Source organism: Anolis carolinensis, unplaced genomic scaffold, assembly GCF_035594765.1.
Source record: "Anolis carolinensis isolate JA03-04 unplaced genomic scaffold, rAnoCar3.1.pri scaffold_9, whole genome shotgun sequence".
In the NCBI taxonomy this organism is placed as follows: Eukaryota; Metazoa; Chordata; class Lepidosauria; order Squamata; family Dactyloidae; genus Anolis; species Anolis carolinensis.
In genome coordinates, this window is record NW_026943820.1 from 2,046,518 (window position 1) to 2,071,128 (window position 24,611).

The window sequence follows — 24,611 nt, forward strand, 5'->3', positions numbered from 1 at the left end:
TCTCATCCTTCGCTTAGTCTTCCTTATCGTCCAGGTCTTTCTCACATCCATAGGTTACTACGGGGAATAGCATTGCTTTCACTATGCGGACCTTCGTTGCCAGTGTGATGTGTCTGCTCTTCACTATTTTATCGAGGTTGGCCATTGCTCTCCTCCCAAGAAGGAAATGTCTTCTGATTTCCTGGCTGCAGTCTGCATCTTCAGTGATCTTTGTGCCTAGAAATATGAAGTCTGTCACTGCCTCCACATTTCCTCCCTCTATTTGCCAGTTATCAACCAGTCTGGTTGCCATCATCTAATGTTCAACTGCAACCCAGCTTTTGCCCTTTCTTCTTCCTTTCACCTTGGTGATAAGGCTCCTCGGCTCCTCCTCACTTTCAGCCATCAAAATGGTCTCATCTGCATATCTAAGGTTGTTAATGTTTCTTCCAGCAATTTTAACTCCAGCCTTGGATTCGTCAACCTGTGTCCTGCATACAAGTTGAATAGGGAGGGTGAAAGTATAAAGCCCTGCCGCCCTCCTTTCCCTGTTGTTCCGTGGCCTGTTCTCACTGTTGCTGCTTGGTCATTATACAGATTCCTCAGGAGACACACAAGGTGACTTGGTATCCCCATACCACCAAGAACTTGCCACAATTTATTATGATCAACACGGTCAAAGGCTTTAGAATAGTCAATAAAACATTCCCTTCCCTGGGGAAGGTAATGGCAACCCAGCCCAGTATTCTTGCCATGAAAACTGCCATGGTTGGAGGGCATACTTGAAAAAAAACAGCAACAGTTTTTTAAAATTAGAACTCTGATCTCCAACAGGCATATAATGGCCATTCAGGAGCTGTTGTAGCAAAACTACTGAGTCCTGGGGTAGATGGGGCCAAAAAAGATACATCCACACTAAGATGGACTCATGCTTGCATGTATTCCTAACAGCATGCTGGCCAGAGACTGTTATTCTACACCGACAGCTTTTTAATTATGGTTTTGCACAAGATTTGGTTCCAGAAGGAAGAAGTAGGAGGAAAAGATGTCTTCCTGTATTCTGGTGACAAGAAACTTCATTTGGTGAGATGAATCTGCCAGGTGAGAAGCTCCTTTTTCTCCTCCGAACAGGGTTGCACCGGAGCGTCTTTGACGCAGGCAACACCTGCTCACGAAAGGTAAGAGGCAGCCATTCGAGGCAGGAGCTGAAAAAGCCATACGATTTCCAGCAGCGGCCCTAAATGCATCTGCGGCTATAAAAGAAAGGAGTGCTGCAACAACGATGGTGGGGAGAAGCCAGAAGATCCGTCATCCTCTGGCGATTAGTGCGCCATCTCCGCCAGCGAGGCCGCGGGACATGCCCTATTAGCTTTGGAGTCAGCCATTCTTCATTCTGCGCAGCCTTTCAAAGGGTTGCATATTATCTTTGAAAAACCGCTAACCTCTGATGGATGGGGGCCAGCAGCAAGCCCGCCGCTTTGCTTTTAGCATTGTGGAGCTGGCTTCCAAGCAGCTCCCCTCGCCCTCCTCCCTCCTCTCTCATTTTGCCATGTGAGTGTGTGCTCTCAGAAAGAAAGAAGGCTTCAATCAAATCCTTGCACAAGGATGTATGAGCCATATCATCTGTTGCACCGGCCCCAGCTCGCTCTACTTGGGAGCACTCCCTTGAGTGGCCTCAATGCTTCATTAGCTGCAAACCCGGGGAGCGGAAAAACCATTCCCTCCTCTCAAGAGATGCCCAATATTCCAGGAGGGTTTTCTTACACAAAGATGCATTTGGACAGAGACCAGGACTTGAGTAAAGACTAAAGGCACCTTGTGTTCTCCAAAGAGGTCCTGCTGCTTCATGTGCCTTCATTTCTGACTCTCAAAACACAACACCACACTGTTAGAAGGCTCTCATTTGTGCCTGAAAATAGAACAGATGCAAAATACACAAGGTATAACCCTTAGCGGATTTGCATCACAGAAGCCATCACAGCAAGAAGTGTTAGTGTGTTGTTGTTATTAGTGTGAAATGTTAAATTAAATTGTTGCTGTTGGATTGTATCTATGTGTTCCGGCAAGTTTTCCAGCAGCACAGGAGTTAATTACATGCCAGCCCTGATTGATTGCCTGCAGGGCCAATGGGTCAAGACTTCCCTTTCAACATTATGGACGGAACATTCGTCATGAACTGTGGAATGTTGGGAGGTGCCTGCTAGTACTGATAACAGACTCAGCCAATTGCCCTGACAGTGATGGTATTTAGAGTTGTATATAGTCTGTAAATAAAGTATTGAACCGCTGGGATCAGCAGATAATTAACAACTGAGGTGTTGTTTGTCGGTGCCACTTTGCCAATGCTTATGGTCTGACTGGTGAGAAGAAGGTGACTCATCAGTCATTCAGGGTGACAATTTAACCCCTGACAAGAAGCTCCCGTCAGACTGATTACGGTCCAGTCCCGGAAACAAACAGTCCACAGAAACAGCGGTGAGTAGATAAATAGGTACCGCTTAAGCGGGGAGGTATTTTAATGGCACCATAAGGAAATACCAGAAAAATACTGACCGATAAAAAAAGGAGGAAGTATATGAACAGGGCTCTTCAACATGAAACAACAGCAACCCCCCCCCCCCCCCCCCGTGATCAGAAATTAATCACAACTTCCAGGATGCTGAAGATGGGAAATGCCTATATATCTCTATCTGTTATCTGTCCTGTCTACGTATAACAGCATTGAATGTTTGCCGTATATGAGTTTCGTGATCCGTCCTGAGTCCCCTTTGGGGTGAGAAGGGTAGAATATAAATACTGTAAACAAATAAATAATAGTGGTTTGATTTTTGGGCTGGGAATATGGGACTTCAAATCACCAGGTCAGACATAGAAACCCACCACGTGGCCTTGGACACGTTCCACTCTCGGCTTCACAAAAAGGCAACGGCAAACATCCCCTGAAAAAACCTTGCCAAGAACACCGTAAGTCCGAAACAATGTGGAAGTCACACAACAACAAATGCTATTAATGCTACTCTATGTACTTTAATGCATTTTTAAGGAGCCCCTGGTGGCGCAATGGGTTAAACCCTTGTGCAGGCCGGACTGCTGACCAAAAGATTCGGCGGTTCGAATCCAGGAAGCAGGGTGAGCTCCCGTCTGTCAGCTCCAGCTCCCCATGCGGGGATAGGAGAGAAGTCTCCCACAGGCATCACCTGGGCAACGTCCTTGCAGACAGCCAATTCTCTCACACCAGAAGCGACTTGCAGTTTCTCACATCGCTCTTGACACGGGGAAAAAAATGTGCTTGAGCGCATCTTTAGCTCCAGCTCAGGAGGAGGAAAAAGTCTCCTTCCTGATGCCTCGTCTTTTGTTCTAGCGCACCAAAGCCGATCGCACTCAAAGGACATGGAAATGAGTGCAATTCCGTTCTCCCTGCTGAGATCTGGAGCAGCGAGCCACACTCGGTTAACCTAAGCCGGCTGGTTTTTCAAAGGCCGTTTATTAAAAAGGAGAAGACCGCGGCTAGCGCAAACATGGCGGGCAGCGTCAAAGAACGGTCCTGGGAAGCTGTTATTTCCCTTTCAGCCGGATCAGAGTTCAGGGCGCAAGCGTCTGTCCGTACACGTTTTCCCTCCGCCGGGGCGTCATCCGTATGCCTCCCAAGCGCCAGGGGTCCCGCTTCCCCTTCCCCTCCCTCCACGTCTCTCTTTGTGGTTTAATTAGTATTTCCAAGAGCTGCAATCCCACTGGGAAGCCTGGGCAAAATACAAGGGAAGAGAACCACTAACAATGATTCTTAATTAGCAAACACTCTGGCTTCCCGCTGCGGCCTGAATGCGAGGAGGAGAGGGATACATGCGCAGGCAGGCTGCAAAGACAGGACTCCAAGGATGGGCAGATTACTAGCAACGTTGGCCGGCTTACTACCGCCTTTCAAGTCACTTGACCAAAAACACCCATTTAAGATGGTTTCTGTTCCAACAAATCACAACGGAGACCCTCCTAGACTTCCAACCTGCATCGTTTGGCCTTTGCTTGTTTTTCTAGAAACGGAGGTACAGTAGAGTCTCATTTATCCAAGCTAAACGGGCCGGCAGAAGCTTGGATAAGCGAATATCTTGGATAATTAGATTAAGGAAAAGCCTATTAAACATCCAATTAGGTTATGATTTTACTTATTATGAAGCTATTCCAAAAAGGTACAGAACTCTTCTGGTCTGAAGCATTTCAAGTAAGGGATACTCTACCTGTTGAAAATAGCAACCTCCCAAGAACATCCTGGGGTTATACGCATGTGATTGTACTGAGCATGGTCAGACGCAGGACTCCATTTTGTATTCAGTCCGTTTTACACCTCAGTGGAGGTGGATGCATGTCTGCTTTACACGTCAGTGGAGGTGGATGCATGTTGCTGTTTGGACTTCAGTAGAGAAGGATGACTTATGGTCTTCAGTGAGTACAACTATACCTAAAGACTGTGAACTATTTACAGTAGAGTCTCACTTATCCAAGCTAAATGGGCTGGCAGAAGCTTGGATAAGCGAATATCTTGGATAATTAGATTAAGGAAAAGCCTATTAAACATCAAATTAGGTTATGATTTTACAAATTAAGCACCAAAACATCATGTTTTACAACAAATTTGACAGAAAAAGCAGTTCAATATACAGTAATGTTATGTTGTAATTACTGTATTTACGAATTTAGCACCAAAATATCATCACGATATATTGAAAACATTGACTACAAAAATGGCTTGGATAATCCAGAAACTTGGATAAGCGACGCTTGGATAAGTGAGACTCTACTGTATTGTGTTCTCGAAGGCTTTCATGGCCGGAAACACTAGGTTGCTGTGAGTTTTCCAGGCTGCCTGGCCATGTTCGAGAAGCATTCTCTCCTGATGTTTCACCCACATCTATGGCAGGCATCTTCAGAGGTTGTGACGTCTGTTGGAAACTATACAACTATACCTAAAGACTATGAACTATTGATTAGGAATGGTACCCTGTGTACTCAACACAGAGAGAGACCTACCTCGTATCTGCAACTGAATTTTAATAAGAAATGTGCCTGTATGGTGAATTAATACAAGATGTTTGTGAGTAAACAAGATACGTTATTTTCCAAAGAAAACTTTGTTTTTTATCTCCGACTGCATATTTTAAACTACGAAGTTTTAAGAGAGTGTATATCTTTTGGGCAATTACAAGTGCAATTTCAACTTTAAAGAAGCAACCATTCTTTGCTAACCAAATATATTTTTGTAGTGGTATGTCTTTGTCCTTGACAGTGCAAAGAAATGGTTCTTCAGTCTAACAGCTGAGTTCCCTGTGTGCCATTACATGAATGCTTATGAATATCACTTGTTCAAAGGGTTGAATTCTAGCAAGGTCATGCTTTTCTTGAGCAGTGGTTTTCATGGAGATTCACATCTTCATGGAGATTCACATTTGCCAAACAGATTCATGGAGATTCACATTTGGGTGCAGTTATTTCCAATAGTAAATGCATAGGGATCCTTACCTGCCGTCCTTCACTCCTCCAGACGCCATTCACAGTTTTGGTGGGTGCAATGGTCACGACGGGCGGCGTGCTCGGCACAGTGTGTCCACCTGGCGGGACAATGAGGGGCCCCATCGGTCCTCGCTTAGGCGTGCTCGCAGGGGAGCTGTGGTTGGTGGCCGGTGAGGAAACTGGAGAAGACTCGCTGCTTATTGACGACCCTGAAGGAACACATAGAAAGGGACACGTCAGTCTGGATTATCCTGACCAACAGTCCAAGCCAAGATCGGCTTTGGAGCCAGACGTTCTGCTAAGTCCTTGTCTTGCTTAGCTTGGTCAAGGGTCTCTTCCAAAACACAGTCTCAGAGACATCCAAAGCCAGCTATTAATTGTGGTCAAGAAGGACATGTCATGGGTACATTAATCTCAGAGGAACGTAATGACAATATCCCTCTGAATATACCTCCTAAGAAACCCCCGTGATACATTCATCTTAGGTTCACCATGGATCAGAAATGACTTGATGGCGTACAATAAAAATAGCAGACAGACCCCAACTGATACTGTACTAATAATTCTCAAGATCATCTGCCCTCTCGTTCATAAGTATCTTGCTCCCCAAGTGCCCTGTCCATACATTACGTTGGGCCTTTCCATGAAGCAAATTATCTAAGGAACTTGACTGTGGCCAGATACCGCTGGCTATTTCCCAAGGCAAGGTGTAATGTGTTCCCGTCTGAACAGATACTATATTGATGACTCTTAAGATCAGAGTTTTCACTCTAGGCTTCGGTCTAATTCACCACTTAGCTCAGGATGAGCTGGTTTAAGATCAATTCTAAGAAAGCCTCCTCCATCGGCCTTTCCATATCCTTCCTAACTCAACTGAGTTTCAACATGGCTCTCAAATAAATCAAATAGACTGTGGGAATTTGCTTTTTGTGACCTGCGCTCCCGTTCATATGTATCTTGCTCCCCAAGTGCCCTGTCCGTACATTACTTTGGGCTTGTCCATGCAGCAAATTATCTAAAGAACTTGACTGTGGACAGATACCGCTGCCTATTTCCCAAGGCAGGGTGTAATGTGTTCCATCTGAATTGCTGCGTGGGAAATTTGCGGGTTTCCCATATAACGTGTAACAAACAGGAAGTAGAATGTAACAGAAATGACTTGATGGCATACAATAAAAATATATAGTAGAGTTCTGGTTAACCGACATAAACGGGTGGGCGGAATGTCAGATAACCGGAACGTTTGGACAATAGGAAGGCTGTATTATCCCTCCCGGCAAGCCGGGTGCTTGCCAAAGGGAAGAGTCCCATCCCTCCGGCAAGCACCCACACTTTGAAGAAGCCCAGTGCGTGTTGCTAGGCTTCTCCAAAGTGCGAGCGCTCGCCAGAGGGATGAGGCTCATCTCTCCGGCAAGCACCCACACTTTGGAGAAGCCTGGTCCATATTGCTAGGCTACTCCAAAGTACGGGCGCTCGCCGGAGGGATGAGGCTCATCCTTCCGGCAAGTGCCCGGTTTAGGGAAGCCTGGTGCATGTTGCTAGGCTTCTCCAAAGTGCAGGCGCTCGCTGGAGGGATGAGGCTTGTCTCTCCGGCGAGTGCCTGGTTTAGGGAAGCCCGGTATGTGTTGTTAGGCTTCTCCAAAGTGCAGGCGCTCGCTGGAGGGATGAGGCTTGTCTCTCCGGCGAGTGCCTGGTTTAGGGAAGCCCGGTACGTGTTGTTAGGCTTCTCCAAAGTGCAGGCGCTCGCTGGAGGGATGAGGCTTGTCCCTCTGGCGAGTGCCCGGTTTAGTGCGTGCTGCTAGGCAGCAACATGCACCAGGCTTCCCTAAACCGGGTGCTTGCCAAAGGGAAGAGTCTTGTCCCTCCGGCAAGCGCGTTGGATAATACAGTAGGTCGGATAACCGGAAGTTGGATAACTGGAACTCTACTGTATTTTAGAGTGATTGAAGCAGAGCAGACAGACCCCAACGGATACTATATTGATGCGTGAAATTTCTCCTGTAGTCACAACAAGAACTTGCAATCTGCCTCGTTGGCAACTCCGGAGTGCCAAGATCTGACCCTTCTCAACTCAAAAGGACATTTGTCTCCCCGTTATATCTCATGTTGTTTCCTTATTTATAAAGTGCTTAGTATGCGTTAGGTGCTACACGAGGATGACAGATGATGAACAGATGCACAATGCAACTTGTTGCTTGCGATCACTTCCATCACATTGATTTCACATCCAATGTTCCTGCTCAGTAGCCTTCAGACCTTCGCGCCTTCGCATTTGGCAAGATGGAACGGTTTCTAGAAGGAAGCCAGTTCAATGACGATACCGCCCGCCCATCACAAATGTCCTCCAAAAAGGCTGAGTGTGCTCAGATGCTCCTCCGGTGTCTGTCTTGGAAGACCAACCAGCATGGATGCATCCATCATGGCACAGACCCATGGCTTCACGATGAGAGGAGCGACTGCTTTCAAGACAAACAAGTAAGAAGCCAAGGCTGCAAATGCCAACGTGACCAAGAAACGGCACTCCAAGAGATAACAGGCATTGGAGTCTACAGGCCCAACTAAAAAAACAACTACACCAAACCCTTGGGCAAGGCTTTGCTTCCATTTACATAATACATCTCTATTTCAAATCGCACCCACCCTAGGGATGCTGCTGATATTTGCAAGAGGAAAAAACAAAGAAATGAAACCGCAGGGCGGGAATGAAGAGCGCTGTGCATAGAGAAGAGCAGAAATACAAACAGGGTGCTAACTAGGGCACGTCCTCGCTAGGTTATCTTTGTGCATCTGGGTGGAAACATTATCGTGAAACGCAACCCAGACGAGGGCAAGTTTATGTACAAATAAAAGAGCATTCAAATAACAGCCGCGAGGAGTTCCAACGAAGCCATTTCCTTGTGGCAACAAGTGCTGGCAAATTGGTCAAGCAAAGTGGTTTTGACTGAGTCTTTGCACACAACTCCAACTACTTAGACCCTTCCTTTTAGGCCCTGTTGCACCCAAAAAGACACCAGATCCCACCTGATCTTGGAAGCAAACAGGGTCAGAGCTGGTTAGTACTTGGAGGGGAGACCGCCAACAAATAGCAGGTGCTGTTGGCTCTATTTCAGAAGAAGAAGCCACTAAATCCACTTCTGATGAGTCTTTGCCTAAGAAAACCGTAAGGACATCATGGGGTTGCCATACGTCAAGAGGAAACGAGAAGGTATACACACACACAAATATACAACTTGACAAAGCCCGAACTGGACAGCTATCTTGGAAGTCCTTTTTCGTAAGAAAGAACAAGAACTGGCAATATACAATATTAATACTATACTGTTGATGGACATCAGCTTGAACGCAAACTTGGAATACGTCAATGTGTTGTCCGAAATCACTGGGCTGCTGTGAGATTTCCAGGCTGTCTGGCCATGTTCCAGAAGCATTTTCTCCTGACATTCTGCCCACATCTATGGCAGGCATCCTCAGAGGTTGTGAGGTCTGTTGGAAACGAGGCAAGTGGGGTTTATATATCTGTGGAATGATGTCCAGGGTGGGAAAAAGAAAGAACCCTTGTCTGTTGGAGGCAAGTGTGAATGTTACTATTGGCCACCTTGATTAGCATTAAATAGCCTTGCAGATTCAAGGCCTGGCTGCTTCCTGCCTGGGGAGACCCAGAGTCTGAAGTCAAGACTACACAGAAACGCCACTGCAATCCACAAGCATGTGGAAAATTTCAACAGGAAAGAGGAAATTATGAAAACGGACACAATCTAAAAACAAACTCTAAAATCAAGACATTAAAATAAAAAACAACACTCAGAAGACAGTGGAATTCCAGACAAGTAACAATCAGGGCCAGCGAACACCTCCCAACAAAGGATTCCTCCAGGCAGGAAGCAGCCAGGTTTTGAAGCTGCAAGGCTATTCAATGCTAATCAAGGTGACCAACTGCAACCTTCACACTTGGCTCCAACACACAAGGGTTCTTTCTCCCTTCCTGGACATGATTCCACAGGTATAATGAACCCTTGTGTGTTGGAGGCAAGTGTGAATATTACCATTGGACAACTTGATTACCACTGAATAGCCTTGTGGCTTCAAAGCCTGGCTACTTCCTGCCTGGGGAAATCCTTTGTTGGGAGGTGTTAGCTGGCCCTGATTGTTTCCCACACTTGCCTCAGGCAAACAAGAATTCTTTCTCCCACCCTAGACATCATTCCACAGATATATAACCACCACTTGCTTGGTTTCCAAGAGACTTCACAACCTCTGAGGATGCCTGCCATAGATGTGGGCGAAACGTCAGGAGAGAACGCTTCTGGAACATGGCCAAACAGCCCGGAAAACTCGGATAGGTCCCTGCCTCCGAGGGACTCGCAGTCCGAGAGCGATCATGCAACCCGCTTAACATTTTTCCACAGATGGGAGGAAAGGGTCAGGCGAGATCTAATTGCGCTTCCATGTGTGCTGAATATTCATATTGCTTGACAAAGCGCTCTTCGGACACCGTGTCTTAAGGCTAATAATGCGGGCAACCGAGAGGGACCCTAGGCAATGAAATACGACTCAGGACAAGCTTGGAAGGAAAGAAAGGAGGAAAGAATGACAGGGAAGGGCAGTTGAACGCAGCACCAGCCTTATTAATTATTCCCGGGTTATTGCGCCGCACTTTCATTCTGGAGAGCGGCGGTGGCGGCGGTAACGGCGCGGATGCGGCTGGTGACAAAGGGAAGCCGCCGATATGGATTTGACACCCACTGAAGTCTATCTTGTTGGCGCGGGGCTGACAACAATTAGCCGGCTTAATCCCCTCTGAGCTGGGAAGCCATTACTCACCACGCACGGGCCTTATCAATCAATACCATCACAAAGCGCCCGGCAATTAATGAAGCTAAAGTCTTACTTCAGAACCCCTTAATTCTCGCTGTGTGGCTCGGAAACGGGAGGGTTTGTGATCGTTATAATTAACTGGCGGTATTCAGCCAGGAGTTAGTCAATGAAACTAATCTGGCTTGGAGATGACAAGAGGCGCAGTGTGGCAGTGTCACCTTTGTTGTCTGACCTCCTGCTTCCCACTCAGTGATAGCAGATTAGCCGGCAAGGCTGACAGGCAAAGGTAATTAACAGCTGAGACCCTGACGAAGGAAGGAAGGAAGGAGTAAAAGAAAGGAGGAGGAGGAGGAGGGAAGGGATCCGAGCCCAACGAGGCGGAGAATCGGCAGATGTGGCCGCCCAGGTCTGCTCTGGATGGAAAGCGACCTGCTCCTTGATCTCAAAGGGAAGGGAGGATTCGTAGCTGACAGGTGAAAAATGGACCCAGGATGTGCCTGGCAGCTCGTAGCAAGGCCAACAGTTTGCAGCCAGCAGAGCAATTCATTCTGAACGACAGGAAGAGCCACAAGCACAGACAAAGCAAGAACATCTCTTTCCAAAATCTTAATATTTGCCACCTCCTCCCCGCACGAAAATCAGCTCGACATGAAAGCAAGCTGGAGCATGTCATGTGCGCCTTCCAGGAACTGCAGCCGAGTGTCTCTGACTCTATGCATTTAGAATTGTGTGTGGAAATCGTTTCTCCCGTTTCTTTTGTTTCTTCGGGACAACGAAATGGGATGCCCCCTCCCCACATGAAAATCAGCTCAACATGAAAGCAAGCTGGAGCACGTCATGCGCGCCTGCCAGGACCTGCAGCCGAGTGTCTCTTACTCTATGCATTTGGAGTTGTGCATTGAAATTGTTTCTCCAATTTCTTTTGTTTCTACAGGACAACGAAATGGGATGCCCCCCTCCCCACATGAAAATCAGCTCAACACAAAAGCAAACTGGAGCATGTCATGTGTGCCTGCCAGGACCTGCAGCCGAGCGTCTCTGACTCTATGCATTTGGAGTTATGCGTGGAAATCATTTCTCCCATTTCTTTGGGACAATGAAATGGGATGCTCCCCTCCCAACATGAAAATCAGCTCGACATGAAAGCAAGCTGGAGCATGCGATACGTGCCTTCCAGGACCTGCAGCTGAGCGTCTCTGACTCTATGCATTTAGAGTTGTACGTGGAAATTGTTCCTCCCGTTTCTTTTGTTTCTTCAGGACAACGAAATGGGATGCCCCTCTCCCCACATGAAAATCAGCTCGACATGAAAGCAAACTGGAGCAGGTCATGTGCGCCTTCCAGTACCTGCAGCTGAGCATCTCTGACTCTATGCATTTAGAGTTGTGTGTGGAAATCGTATCTTCCATTTCTTTTGTTTCTCCAGGAGCACGAAATGGGATGCCCCCCTCCCCACATGAAAATCAGCTTGACACGAAAGCAAGCTGGAGCAGGCCCTGCGCACTTGACAGTACCTGCAGCTGAGCGCCTTTAGAGTAAGAGGTGCTTGGCTGCAGGCACTGGCAGGTGTGCACACTTTCTGGGCCTGCACTCCACACACACACACTCTTTCCAAGGAGAGGGCATGTGTGATGTCATGTGCAGGCCCAGAAAGCATGCACGCCTGTCAGTGCCTGCAGCTGAGCACCTCTTTCTCTAGAGTAGAGACAGCAAGTAAGAATCCTCCTTAAAGCACATGCCGGGGAGGGGAGCCTGGGTGGGAAGCCTGATAGAAAATGGATCTTTCAGGGACCCAAACCGAAAACAAGTATCTACCCTCTGGATTTTGGGAAGCTCCCAAAAAATGGATCGGGCCCCCACCGAAAGCTGGGACACGAAACAGATCAAGGTTTACCGTGAATGCACAGCCCTATATGCATTGAGGACAGTGGTTTTCAAACCTGTGGGTCCCCAGATGTTTTTGTCTTCAACTCCGCAGGAATACTAACAGCTGGCAAACTGGCTGGGGTTTCTGAGAGTTGTAGGCCAAAACACCTGAGGAGGGACCAACAGGTTGAGAACCACTGATTTAGGATGACTGGGTGAGCCAAGCTCACATTTCACTCCACCACAGGGACCCTATGGATGGATGTGAGAGAGACACTTTATGAATGATCTCTTATTATCATTAAACCTACGCCAATGATGGGCAACCTTTTGCATTTGGTGTGTCAAAATTCACCAAAAAACCTAGCATGACTTGGGTGGTGTGTCATTTTGAGAAAAAAAAACCCATAATTTCACAATATATATAGTTTAAATAACAAAAATATATAATTGTAATATATAACTGTATTTAATAAATCAAAAACTATTTACTACCATTATTTCCATGTACAACAATCTATGGTACCTCTTGCAATTTCCACACTGATTTCTCTCTATTGTAGTTTCAATGTAGTCATGAATAATGAATAATATAATAATAATGTAATAGTAATAATATAATAATATACTACAATAATAAAACAATTTTATATATATACTAGCTGTGCCCGGTCATGCGTTGCTGTGGCGAAATATGGTGGTATGGGAAATAAAGTACAGTAGAGTCTCACTTATCCAACATTCGCCTATCCGACATTCTGGATTATCCAACACATTTTTGTAGTCAATGTTTTCAATACATCGTGATATTTTGGTGCTAAATTCGTAAATACTGTAATTACTGCATAGCATTACTGCCTATTGAACTACTTTTTCTGTCAAATTTGTTGTCTAACATGATGTTTTGGTGCTTAATTTGTAAAATCATGACCTAATTTGATGTTTAATAGGCTTTTCCTTAATTCCTCCTTATTATTCAACATATTCGCTTATCCAACATTCTGCCGGCCAGTTTATGTTGGTTAAGTGAGACTCTACTGTATTGAGGAATTGGTGGTAGTTAAGGTAAAGGGTCAAGGTTTTCCCCTGACATTAAGTCCAGTCGTGTCTGACTCTGGGGGTTGGTGCTCATCTTGAGTCTACACTGCCATATAATCCAGTTGAAATCAGATAATCTTATTTTATAGGCAGTATGGAAGAGGCCTGATTGAAGTGGCCCTGGGCTGAGTGGGTTGCTAGGAGACCAAGTGGGTGGAGCTTAGCCTTCTAACTGACAGCAGACCAAGTGGGTGGAGCTTAGCCTTCTAACTGGCAGCAATTGGATAAAAACAATTATTCCTCTCCCTCTAATTAGGACTTTATTTTTCTTTTCTTTTTGTTGTATGAACGTAGAGGCATGGATGAGGGGTTGCGCTGCCAAGTTTAGTGTTTCTAGGCTGAATTTTCATTACACTTTTATATATATAGATATGTGTGTGTGTGTGTGTGTAATGTGCATAATTCCCATAGAGTAAACAACAAAACCACTGGACCAAATCACACCAAATTTGGCCACAAAAGACATTAGTCATCCAATCAATCTGCATGCGGCAGCGTGTCAGCAAAAACGGCTAGGCGTGTCAGTGCTGACACGCGTGTCATAGGTTGGCCATCACTGACCTACGCCCTGCAAGTCACAACAACCCCATTTTGCAGACAGGAAAACTGAACCTAAAGGCAACCTGACCAAAGGTCGTGACCAGAACGCTTTCTTCCCCTCAAAAAAGCGGTGGAAAACGTTGCTTCTGCCTCTCCTTTGAGTCAAATCATCTCAGAAGATGACTTAAAAAGGTACTGATGTGCAATCCCTCTCCATTAAAAGAGACGGTTCTTACATCTCCTCAAACAAAACCCGCGCGGCATCAGGTGAGAATCCGGTCTTTTGCTCCCGCTACCTCATTCCTCCTGGGGGCCAATTTCTTTTTAACACATCCTCTCCGACAACCGCGCACACGCTCGCACATCGAAATCACTTTGAACTCTGCATCGAATCTGAGAGCTCCCAGAACTCAATTAACATCCATTTGATATCAATAAATATGTTAAGCAGCTTCCTGTTTCTGGAAGGACCTGGCTCTCCGCTGGCACGGATACCACACACGCACACAGAGACATGCGCCTTTCTCCGCTGCGGCCGCTTTCGGAGGCTGTGCAGAGTCCTCTCCTTTTGAGATGAAAGGGAATGAAATTGCAAGGGGAGGAAAAAGGTCGTGCCGCTCTAATCCATACTCAGCACAGCACCCCTTGTTTTCTCCCGACTCAAAGCCATGTGTCATATTGAGCGAGGCCATTGAGAAGGAGAGGCAAAATCCCACATCGCAAGGCTCGGGCGATTGTTCCTGCTCTTGAAAGCTCTTTGGACCCAGGCAGGAGTCTGCAGAGCATCCTTTTAGCATCACCAAGAGAGATTCTGCCATGCATCAGCTGCGGGAGATTAAAGCGGTCGAGAAGAAGCACTGTCGAAAAATATCTCCCTTGGCTTTTGGTTGCAACCGTAGCCCAAATGATTCTCCTTAGCTTTGCTGGATTGTGGCTCCTATTTGCTTCACAAATAAGCAGACTTCCTTGGCTTTGTCCTACGCCTTCAAGCAGTCCCCAACTTATGGTGACCCTAAAGTGAACCTATCAAAGAGTTTTCAGGGGCCAAGAAAGTGTGACTCCTCCAAAGTCACCCCGTGGGTTTCCATGGACAACTACCTGTTTCAGGTGTGTCAGGTTTATGTTAGTAGGCATTCCCATTTGGGTCTCCAGAGTCTCAGTCCAATACTCAAACTGCTTATTTGATACTAGCTGTACCCGGCCACACGTTGCTGTGGCCCAGTCTCAATATAATGTGTCCCAATAATATAATAAGTAGTGGTATCTCTCGCTCACCTCGCTGGGGACCACGAAAAGGATTTTCACTTTCAGTATCCCTCCTTTCCGTGGCTAGGCCACAAAGCTTCAGCTCCGCATAACTCGCCAAGCCGAACTGAGTGGCAGGACTCAGGCTTAGCTTCTCACTCTCATGCAGCATTGCCCGAACTGGACTTAAGGTAAACAACTTGTTTAATAAACACCCATGAAATCATTCAATTTCCCATGAATTTCTTTCACAGCTTTCCCACATAATCTCTCTGAATGGTGCAATCTATTTTCAGCTCTGATTTGTAAACGAAGACTTTTGTTGATCTCCATAGCTGCAGGTGGGTTCCCATGGAAACCCTCCTTATCACTCAGCTCTTCACTCGAATCCTTATCTGCTGTAGCTACTTCTGACTCTCCTGAATGCCCTTGAGGCCCTGCACTTCCCGAGTCAGTTTTCTCACAGAGAGAACTATCATTTCCCAGACTTGAAGGCCCATCGCTTTGTGCCACAGGAAAGCTTACAATCCTCTCTAAATCATCAGTTAAACCATCAGCCTTTGGTGACTGATCTACAACAATCACTGAGCCATGGCAGCTAAAGTGATGCCAAACCGCATCAATTCTACAGTGTAGATGCACTATGAAAGCTTATGCTTCCTACTTAGTTTTTTCATTTAGTCTCCGTGGTGTTACGAGATCTGTTTTCAGCTGTGGCCACTGTTTACCATGGAGAAAAAAAGACCTAGGACAGTGGTTCTCAACCTTCCTAATGCCACGAACCCGTAATACAGTTCCTCATGTTGTGGTGACCCCCCAACCATAAAATTATTTTCATTGCTACCTCTTAACTGTCATTTTGCTCCTGTTATGGAAATAGCTGATGTGCAGGATGTGTTTCCATTCACTGGACCAGATTTGGCACACATACTCAATATGCCCAAATTTGAATACTGGTGGGGCTGGTTGAGGGGGATTGATTTTGTCATTTGGGAGTCGTAGTTGATGGGAATTATAGTTCAGTTACAATCAAAGAGCATTCTGAACTCCACCAATGATGGAATTGAACCAAACCTGGCACCCAGAATTCCCATGACCAGCAGAAAATACTGCAAGGGTTTGGTGGGCATTGAGTTTGGGAGTTGTAGTTCACCTACATCCAGATCGCACTGTGGACTCAAACAACAATGGTCCGGGACCAAACTTGACACAAATATTCAATATGCCCAAATGTAAACACTGGTGGAGTTTGGGGAAAATAGAACTTGATTTTTGGGAGTTGTAGTTTCTGGGATTTATAGTTCACCTACAATCAAAGAGCCCCTTGAACCCCACCAACGATAGAATTGGGCAAATTGGGCTTTCGGTGGGAGGATTCGGCATCTGTGCTTCCTTGTTTTATGCCACCTTCTCACTCCTTTTCCTTCCCGGCACGTTCCAATATCCATAATCTCACATTAAGCATCTCTGAGCCGATCTATCTCCAGAAGCCAGACAGGCGGAGAGCTCCGAAGATGGAAAAAGGGGGATTTTTTCCCCTTTTTGGGGGGAGCAATACAATTATACAGCAGTTAAATCTAAATCAATGGCGAAGAAGAAGAAAACACCACCGCTTTTCATCACCAACCAAATTTGGCTGGGGCAGGTATTGGTCTATATAGCTCTGCAAGGAGGAAAATTGCTGGGAGAAGAGGCCCGAAGAGCATCGGGAAAATCAATGTCAGCATCGGCTAATGTCGCTTTTGATGGGCTAAGCAGCAAGCCGCCGGGAGAGAAAAGAATGAGGAAGGCAGAGAGAGGAAAAAAGGGAGGAGGAAAAAGGGAAAGAAATGGCACACAACTAACTACACGGTGGAGAAAATAGGGTGGAGGCGGGGAGGGAAAGAGATGGACGGGCGAAACGTCTTCTATAGTGTTTCGCAAATTGATTTCCCCTTTGGGTGGAAGGAAGGGGAGGGAGGCTGCTCCCATTATCCAGATTGGGGGCCCGCGGTGATTAACGCGCTCTGCAGAAAAGGACGGGCAATTTCCAGCACAATAATACATTCTCCCTCCGCTGCTTCTCGCCTGCCCGCCCGCCTGCCTTTCCCTCTCCGCTCAGAGCATTTTAGTGCCTGATTAGACTGCCCTGGTTCCTCCTCCCTCTTCAAAATGCTCTCCGTGTTTACAGGCTCCCCTCTGAAATGTCCTCAGACTCCAGGAGTAGGAACTAGAGTGGAACCCGCAACAGATGAATGCCGCAGAGCATGCACAGAGTTCACTTCCTTCACCTCCGTGGAAAGCTTAGACAGCTGCTGCCATATAGTGTCGATGATAGAGGAAAGTAAAGACAAAGATCCACCCAGAGGAAAAATGTTCTTGCCATACATCAAGGGAACCAAGGAGCCTCCGGTGGCCTAGGGGATAAAAGCCTTGTGACTTGAAGGTTGGGTTGCTGACCTGAAGGCTGCCAGGTTCGAATCCCACCCGGGGAGAGCGCGGATGAGCTCCCTCTATCAGCTCCAGCTCCATGTGGGGACATGAGAGAAGCCTCCCACAAGGATGGTAAAACATCAAACATCCAGGCGTCCTCTGGGCAATGTCCTTGCAGACGGCCAATTCTCTCACTCCAGAAGCAACTCCGGTTGCTCCTGACACGAAAAAAAAAAATCAAGCGAATCACTGACCACATAGGCAAGACGATGAAGAAACACAACCTACAAACTATCTACAGACCCACCACGGAAATCCAACACATGCTCCTTTAGCAAAGGACAAGAGCGATCCTCTCATCCCTGAAGGAGTCTACCATACACTGTCGTGGATCAGTCTGACGATGAAGGGGGATTTGGGGTTTGCAGGCTGACCAAAGTAATGCTGAAGAGAGAAATCCCAAAGGCTCTGATGCTGGGAATGTTGAATGGTCAGTGAGGCTGCAAGCTAGCAAGGAAACAGAAACTAATGATAAGGGTGACCTTTCACAGGAGTTCGAACATCAACAAGTTCCAGGTGTTTCGGGCAGTGACTCAGAGGAGTCTCCCTTAAAGGGGTCCTCTCATCCCTGCAGGAGTCTACCATACACTGTTGTGGATCAGTCTGATGATGAAGGGGGATTTGGGGTTTTGCAGGCTGACCAAAGCAATGATGAAGAGAAATCTCGAAGGCTCTGATGCTGGAATGGTGAATTGTCAGTGAGGCCGCAGACTAGCGAGGAAACAGAAACTAATGATAAGGGTGACCTTTCCCAGGAGTTCGAACATCAACAAGTTCCAGGTGTTTCGGACAGTGACTCAGAAGAGTCTCCCTTAGATAGAGATACAAGGTTAAAATTATAGAATCATAGAATCATAGAATCATAGAATAGAATTAAAGGTTCATCGCCCCAGACGCTCCCTTAGAATAGCTGGCAAACGCATGGGAATTCAAGGGCAGAGAAATGCCTTTTTGGCTTGTAAACATGGGTAAATGAAGGGGAAACAGAGAGAGATTTCAGACAAAACAACATTGATTCTGGGAAGCACATCTCCTGCCTTATCCTAGCTCATGGAAAAGGATTCTCGTTTATGTTCATGCCTGGAAAATGTGTTTTGGATTTTACTCTGAAGTTCATGGTGCTTTGGTTTCAGGACTAATTTCCTATATCAGAGACTTGGATTTATATTCTGTGAATTGCTTTTACTATTGGATTATATTGCTTTTATTGACTGCCATTGCATTTGGAAGTTTGCTTTCTTTACTGCTTTTATTCAGACTTTGCTATCTTTTACCAATAAACTGTTTAAACCTAGCCTGCTGTGCCGGAGTGTGTGTTAAGAGCAAGGTGAACCAGTGCTGATGTGCAACATACACCATGTAGTTGTGGACAAGAAGTCTACATTGTTGTTTACTCGTTCAGTTGCTTCTGACTCTTCGTGACCTCCTGGACCAGCCCACGCCAGAGCTTTCTGTCGGCCATTGCTGACAGAGCAGTGCCTCCAAGACCTATTCTGGGGAACCGACCCAGAAGGAGACCATGGAGAACACAGAAAGGCTGGACCATCATGTCCAGCTACACAGAGAAGCCATTCAAACCCACAAGAAGCATGTGGAAAATGTCAACAGAAAGGAGGAAACCATGAAAACAAACGCAATCTGGCTCCCAGTATTAAAAAAAAACTCCAAAGTCAGGACAGTAAATAAAGAACAACACTCAGAAAACAGGGGAATTCCAGACAAGAAACAATCAAGGGCCAGCTAACACCTCCCGACAAAGGATTCCCCCAGGCAGGAAGCAGCCAGGCTTTGAATCTGCAAGGCCAGCAAATGCTAATCAAGGTGGCCAGTAGCAACATTCAGACTTGCCTCAGGCAGACAAGAGTTCTTTCTTTTTCCCACCCTGGACTTTCCACGGATATATGAACCCCACTTTCCTAGTTTCCAACAGACGTCACAACCTCTGAAGATGCCTGCCATAGATGTGGGTGAAACATCAGGAGAGAATGCTTCTCGAACATGGCCAGGCAGCCTGGAAAACTCACAGCAACCTAGTGTTTCCGGCCATGAAAGCCTTCGAGAACACAATACAGTAGAGTCTCACTTATCCAACACTCGCTTATCCAACATTCTGGATTATCAAATGCATTTTTGTAGTCAATGTTTTCAATATATCGTGATATTTTGGTGCTAAATTCGTAAATACAGTAATTGCTACATAGCATTACTGCGTATTGAACTACTGTTTCTGTCAAATTTGTTGTATAACATGATGTTTTGGTGCTTAATTTGTAAAATCATAACCTAATTTGATGTTTAATAGGCTTTTCCTTAATTCCTCCTTATTATCCAACATAGAATCATAGAATAGTAGAGTTGGAAGAGACCTCATGGGCCATCCAGTCCAACCCCCCGCGCGTATGTGTATATGTGTGTGTGTGTGTGTGTGTGTGTGTGTGTATATATATATATAAAATATTCGCTTATCCAACATTCTGCTGGCCCGTTTATGTTGGATAAGTGAGACTCTACTGTAATAATAACAGAGGGAATTTCAGGAAATTAGGTGCAGGCTGAGCATCCCTCATCGAGGATTCTAAACTATTCCAATCTTGATCACAGTTGTGGCCGAGATAGGGATATCTTTGCTTCTGGATGGTTCAGTGTACGCAATATTGTTTTCATGCGCACAATTATTTATACGTTACCCGGGGCATAGAAAACATGGATTTCTTGTTTAGCCTCAAGTCCTGTCTCCAAGGCATAATTGCATTACATATGTGCAAGTATTCCCAAATCCGAAGCTCTTCTGGTCCCGAGCATTTCAGATAAGGGGAGACTCCACCTGTGCTACTCGCTTGGCACTCTTTTGTTTCCCTTCTCCCCAAAGTAAGATTGGCGGCAGCTGCCATCCATCTCGACTCCAAAGGCAGCGGCATCCGGATCCAAGAAGCCTCCGGGTTGTTCTCTGAACTGTGAACACAGCGCTGCGCCCGCCTTGGGGAGAGCGCCGCACGCACTGGCCCACCTGCGCGGAAGCACCAAACGCTGCCATGTTGCCAGCCTTAATTGACTCACTCTCCTCTGCTCCAATTTAGATAATTGCCACGTACAACGAAACCTCTGTTTAGAGGAAGCGCTTTCTGAAAAGGAACAGACGCGGCGGAATAACAAAGCAGCTACCGGGACCCGCGCCGGTGCCAAAACAGTCTCCAAATAGCCTAAGCAGAAGATGGCTGCCCCACCGAGGACCTACGACAGGGGTCGGGAGCCATCTGCTTCCAAGCCACGTTGGCACGTACAAGCCGTAACGTCAAATGAGGATGGAAGGCCCAAATGTGCAGCGGCTGGCACTGCAGAAGCAAACTATGGTTCCTACAGATCCAGTTTGAGAAATCCCTCTCTTGTTTCTCTCCCCTTCTCGGAGCAACCTTCCAAGCCTTCACTATTTGTTTCTTAATGGATACATTTGCTAACCTGTACTGCATGTGTATCTTGATTTGCCAGTTTGACTGACCTCTTTAATGTAGGATGAGCCATAGACATGTGATTGGACTGAGCATGTTCAGACTCAAGACTCCATTTTGTTATCAGTCTGCTTAAGACCTCAGTGGAGGTGGATGCATGTATGAGTTTGGACTTATAACAATATAATAATAATAATAATAATAATAATAATAATAATAATAATAATAATACAGTAGAGTCTCACTTATCCAACACTTGCTTATCCAACGTTCTGGATTATCCAACGCATTTTTGTAGTCAATGTTTTCAATACATTGTGATATTTTGGTGCTAAATTTATAAATACAGTAATTACTACATAGCATTACTGCATAATGAACTACTTTTTCTGTCGAATTTGTTGCATAACATGATGTTTTGGTGCTTAATTTGTAAAATCATAACCTAATTTGATGTTTAATAGGCTTTTCCATAATCCCTCCTTATTATCCAACATATTCGCTTATCCAACATTCTGCCGGCCCGTTTATGTTGGATAAGTGAAACTCTACTGTAATAACTTTATTTTTATACGCCGCCTCCATCTCCCTGCACGGACTCAGGGTGGCTAACATGGCGCCAAGCCCAGATAATCACAATAAAACAGGATAAAATACATACATAAACACACATGGACTTCAATGGATACAGTATGATTTTGGACTTCTAATTGCAATTGTCCAAAAGATATACACTCCCTTGAAACCTCTTACTTTAAAATATGCACTCAGAGATTAAAAAACAAAGTCTTCTTTGAAAAATAACACATCTTGTTTACTTGTATTAATTCACTGTACAGGTACTTTTTTTTGTTCAGTTATAGATAGGACGTAGTTCTCTCTGTGTGTTGAGTACACAAGTATCATTCTTAATCAATAGTCCATAGTCATTAGGTAGAGTTGTACTCACTGAAGTCCATAAGTCATACTTCTCTACTGAAGTCCAAAACATCAACATGCATCCACCTCTCAACCTCTGAGAATGCCTGCCATAGATGTGGGCGAAATGTCAGGAGAGAATACTTCTGGAACATGGCCATACAGACCAGAAAACACACAACAATCCCATCATGAATCCACCTCCACTGAGGTGTAAAGGAAACATCCACCTCCACTGAGGTGTAAAGTAGGCAGATGTCCACCTCTGATGATTTCCCTACCTGAAACAGATGATTTCCCTATCTTCATCACACTGTACTGAAGTCCATAACAGCAACATGCATCCACCTCCACTGAGGTGTTTAGCAAACTTAACACATTGAAGTCCATAATCACACTGAATACAAAACGGAGTCCTGAGTCTGAACATGCTCAGTACGATCACGCGTCTATAGTCCCTTCCACACCAAAGAGATACAGTTAAACTGGCAACTCAATATACACATAGAATACAGGTTAGCAAATGTATACATCAACAAATAAATAGTGAAAGGCTTGGAAGGTTGCTATTTCAAACAAGAAGTAATCCTACCCCATATATTCTGTGTGTGGGCACATTCATTTCAATGGTGAGCAAGTGGAGGCCTTTGCTATCTAGATTAAAGACAGGCAATCAATTTGATTCAAATGAAAACAAAGGCAAGGGCCGTTCCTGCCTCCACTATCAGAAAAGACTTCAGATGCTCTCCCCACTTTGCAAATCTCTCAACCCGAACCTTTGCAACTGCCGGGCCTCGGCTAATTCCGACCTCCTCCGCCTTCAGCCGGGCTCCCATTAAATAGCCCATTAAAGAGAAAAATATTCAGATGTGCACCTCACCATCCTGGCACCCAGCAGCCGCCGACTTTGTGATTTAGCGGGGGAGCTCGGGATGGCAAACGAACACATTTCGGAGCCTTAGGAAAAATAAAATTTCAATGAAGCATGGCAGCGGCGGCGGTGGCGGCAGCAACGAGGCCTATTTGCCGGGGAAAAGGACAGATTCTTCCCTGCGTTCCGCTCCCGCTCCAGACTTTCTCTCGGGGTACGGCAAATGATATGGCATTTGGATTACTCTGTCTGAATTGAATTTTTAAACTGCCCCCTCGAGACACGGTGCCGAGGAAAGACATTAGCCCATCAAGCAAGCGGCACAGGGAAGAGAGAACACAATTCGGAGGCTAAAAATAAAGCGGAAGAGCAGGGGGTGAGAAGTGTTGGGGGCTCAGTGCGGACACAGGACGGTTGCCCATATTGCGCTGTTGCTCGCGCTGGTGCCCAAACAATATACTGCTCAAGGACATCGGCACAACCCATTTCCATGGCTCTGTGTCTCTTGATGTAGAAGGAAAACCCATTGTCCTTTATCTAACAAATAGAAGTTACTGCTTCTATTTGGGGTATGGGGACACTGAGAAAGTGTGCATAGAGAGCAGTAAGAGTAGGGCATGGAAAGGACCGCCCATGTGTCTCATGTTCTCGAGTTGTAGATCAGAGTGGGCAACTGCACACTAAATGGAGGACATTTCCCCTCTATATGCGCAAAGCATTAGTGATGTGCCTTCAAGTCATTTCTGTTGGGAATCATCCCGGACTACTCAAGTCTAAATGTAGTCAGATAGATGATAGAGTTAGAATGAGGGAATCCTTTCCCTGTTTCCAAAGCATGCCTAGATAGGCTTTACTGTGTTTCACTCTATCCTGTTTACGTCACATCCCTTACTTTGAAGTTAGTAGAAATGTGACTCTTTAGGGACACTAACTTCTCATTGGTCAGAATGTCTTTCATGGCCCCAATAAACTGGACCATGAGGTTGGAACCATTTTGGTTCAGTCTCTTCTCCCTTTGTTCTTCTAGCTAACAAGAAGCATCTTGCTGTCTCTCCTGCCAAGATGTAACTATTTAGATGTTTGTTATTTTCTCCTTAGAAACCAGTCTAGAGTAGACTAGACAGCTCCTAAGCCTTTCTATGTACAATGGAGTTCTTTTTACCTGAATAAATACTTTTTGAACTTTTACTGAAACTCTGCAATCGATTGCCATCCTAAGCTGAAAAGCTTCTCTTTGCTCGTCCAGTGTAAGTAACTGTTGCATTTGAAAGCTTTTGCTTTTGTTACTCTGCTGCATTTTGGTGGAATCTCCCCCAGAGAGGGTTAAATTGAGTCTAACCGCTCAGAGATTACCACAACAATTTCCAACCTATGCCATGTGAAAGGAAGTCATAGATAAGAGAGAGCTTGTTTTTTGCTGTCTTGGAGACTACAATGCGGAGCAATGGCTTCAAACTACAGGAAAGAAAGGAGATTCCACCTGGACATGAGGAAGAACTTCCTCACTGTGTGTGTGAGAGAGCTGTTCAGCAGTGGAACTCTCTGCTGCAGAGTGTGGTGGAAACTCCTTCTTTGGAGGTTTTGAAGCAGAGGCTGGATGGCCATCTATCGGGGGTGCTTTGAATGATATTTTCCTGCTTCTTGGCAGAACGGGGTTGGACTAGATGGCCCACAAGGTCTCTTCCAACTCTAGGATTCTAGGATTCGTACTCTGGTTTCCTCAAACCAGATATAGGGATCTATGTTAATTGCTGTAATATGTTTCATACATATGTCTATGTTTGATGTTTTTAATAGTTTTAATTGTTTTAATCTACAGTTGTATGTTTTTGATTAAAATATGTGATATATTTTTATAT

General features: G+C 45.6%; 1 protein-coding gene across 2 annotated transcripts in view; it reads right to left on the reverse strand.

Annotated features, from left to right (window-relative positions):
- Positions 1-24,611, reverse strand: part of gse1 (Gse1 coiled-coil protein) — a 417,176-nt gene that overhangs the window by 32,315 nt on the left and 360,250 nt on the right. For both annotated transcript variants that reach the window (XM_003227120.4, XM_008120256.3), the window contains exon 4: positions 5,491-5,690. In XM_003227120.4, coding sequence (XP_003227168.3) covers positions 5,491-5,690 — 200 coding nt within the window. The remainder of the gene's footprint in view (positions 1-5,490; positions 5,691-24,611) is intronic.